Source organism: Carya illinoinensis, chromosome 8, assembly GCF_018687715.1.
Source record: "Carya illinoinensis cultivar Pawnee chromosome 8, C.illinoinensisPawnee_v1, whole genome shotgun sequence".
Lineage (NCBI taxonomy): Eukaryota > Viridiplantae > Streptophyta > Magnoliopsida > Fagales > Juglandaceae > Carya > Carya illinoinensis.
In genome coordinates, this window is record NC_056759.1 from 33,622,112 (window position 1) to 33,623,979 (window position 1,868).

At 40.5% G+C, this 1,868-nt stretch overlaps 1 protein-coding gene across 1 annotated transcript; it reads right to left on the reverse strand.

Moving 5' to 3' along the window:
- Positions 1-209: 209 nt before the first annotated feature.
- Positions 210-1,386, reverse strand: LOC122274643. The gene is made up of 3 exons (XM_043083663.1): positions 1,127-1,386; positions 912-968; positions 210-810 (listed from the first exon to the last, which is right to left on the reverse strand). The coding sequence occupies exons 1-3, from the start codon at positions 1,384-1,386 to the stop codon at positions 210-212; spliced, it is 918 nt and encodes a 305-aa protein (XP_042939597.1).
- Positions 1,387-1,868: the final 482 nt, after the last annotated feature.

A 1,868-nucleotide genomic window follows, 5' to 3' on the forward strand; every position in this document is an offset into this window, starting at 1 on the left:
TAAGGGCTATATAGGTATAGTTTAGAGCAGGATCCATCTCTCCTCCATTAAGAAACTGAAGCACAGCACTGCACACATCATCACCAACAATATGCCAGAAGGATTGGAAGAAACAAGCTCCAAACCCATCTGGTCCTGAGGATTTTAGAGGTCCCATCATTTTCAAAGCATCTTCCACCTCCTCCCTCCTGAAAGCTTTTTCTAGAAAATCATTCCATCTCACAAGTAACATTTTTATCTACTGTAATTGAGCATTTGCTGATCAACTCTTCCTTTGGCTTAATACTCTTGTACACATCTTTAAAATGTTCATGAAAAGCCTTCTCAATCTCTTCTTCCCCTTCTTTCGAGAAGCCTCTCCTGTCAACCACTGTATAGATCTTGTTCCTACTCCTTCTCTGGTTTGCACACTCATGAAAAAACCTTGCATTTTTATCACCAAGGCTATACCAGTTTCTTTTTACTCTTTGCCTCCACTTGATATCCTCCTGCTCCAAAACACCCCCTACTTGCTTCTGCAAGCTCTTCAACTCCTCTATATTATGATGCCCCAGATCTTCTTGGACTTCTTTTATTCTACTTGTAATCTGGTCTATTTCACTTGTTCTCTCTTTATCTTTCCTTTTGAAACATCTCACTAGCATTCTACAACAGAATTTCAGCCTAGCCTGCACTTTCTTGACAAAATTAGTTGACTGCTGCCCTCTAACCCATTCTTGTTTTATTTTCTCTTCGCAATCTTCTTCTTTCACCCAGCTTGCCTCAAATCTGAAAGGAATCTTCCCCCTTCTCAGTCTCTCCTCATTTCCTCTTGTTAATACCAACAAAGGTAGATGGTCTGAACTACTTGTTGACAACTAGCACTTTTGAACACTTCCATCCATTTGTTATCGGCCACACATCTATCTAACCTCTCCTTTGTGAAAGAGAGGTCATTATGCCTATTACTCCACGTATAGAAACCATTTCTGCATCCAAGTCATACAACAAAGTATCCTCTAAAGCTCCTCTAAATTAATTCATTTGAAATTCAGCTCTTTGTCGACCCCCTACCTTTTCAGTTTGAACAAGAATCTTATTAAAGTCTCCTACCACACACCATGGTTCCTGCTCCCTAGGTTTTAACCTTCTCAACATATCCCAAGAAAACATCATCTTCCCTATCTCAGGATGTCCATAGAACCCAGTGAATAACCACTTTGTGCCTTGTCCCTCCTCACTAACCTCAGCATTGATATGCCAAGTAGAATAGCTCTTAATTTCCACTTCCTCATTGTTTTTCCAGTACAAAGCCAATCCCCCTTTCTTCCCAACTAAATCTACAACAAAACAACCTTCCATACCAAGTCCTCTTTTTAATCTTTCTAATTTACTTGCTTTACTCATGGTTTCAATAAAATAAAATAAAAAAAAAACCATGTTGACCTTATTCTCCCTTGCCATCAGGCAAAGGTTTTGAACTGTCCGAGGGTTGCCAATCTCTCTACAGTTCCAGCTGATGATTTTCATAATGCCATGCGGGGCTACTCAGCGGACACCGCCCCCAACCTTTCCATCTCAAAAGCCCGCATCCCATCCATTCTAATTTTCTTAGCATCTTCAACAACCTCCTCTCTTTCTATACAATCAGACCCTCTTTTCTTCATAGCATTTGAAAATTTCAGTTTACCTAAGGGTGGTCTACCTCTTGCTCTTCTCTTCCAACTAGTATTCTTACCTTCATGCAAATTCTCCTGACTTCCTTGTACTGCCTCCACCACCATCTCCTCCCTTGTTACTTCATCTTCATCTTGCACAGCTAAATTAATTAGGATCAACTGATTGTCCTGCTTCTCTTTCTTACTAGAACTCCTCACCACCCCCTCACC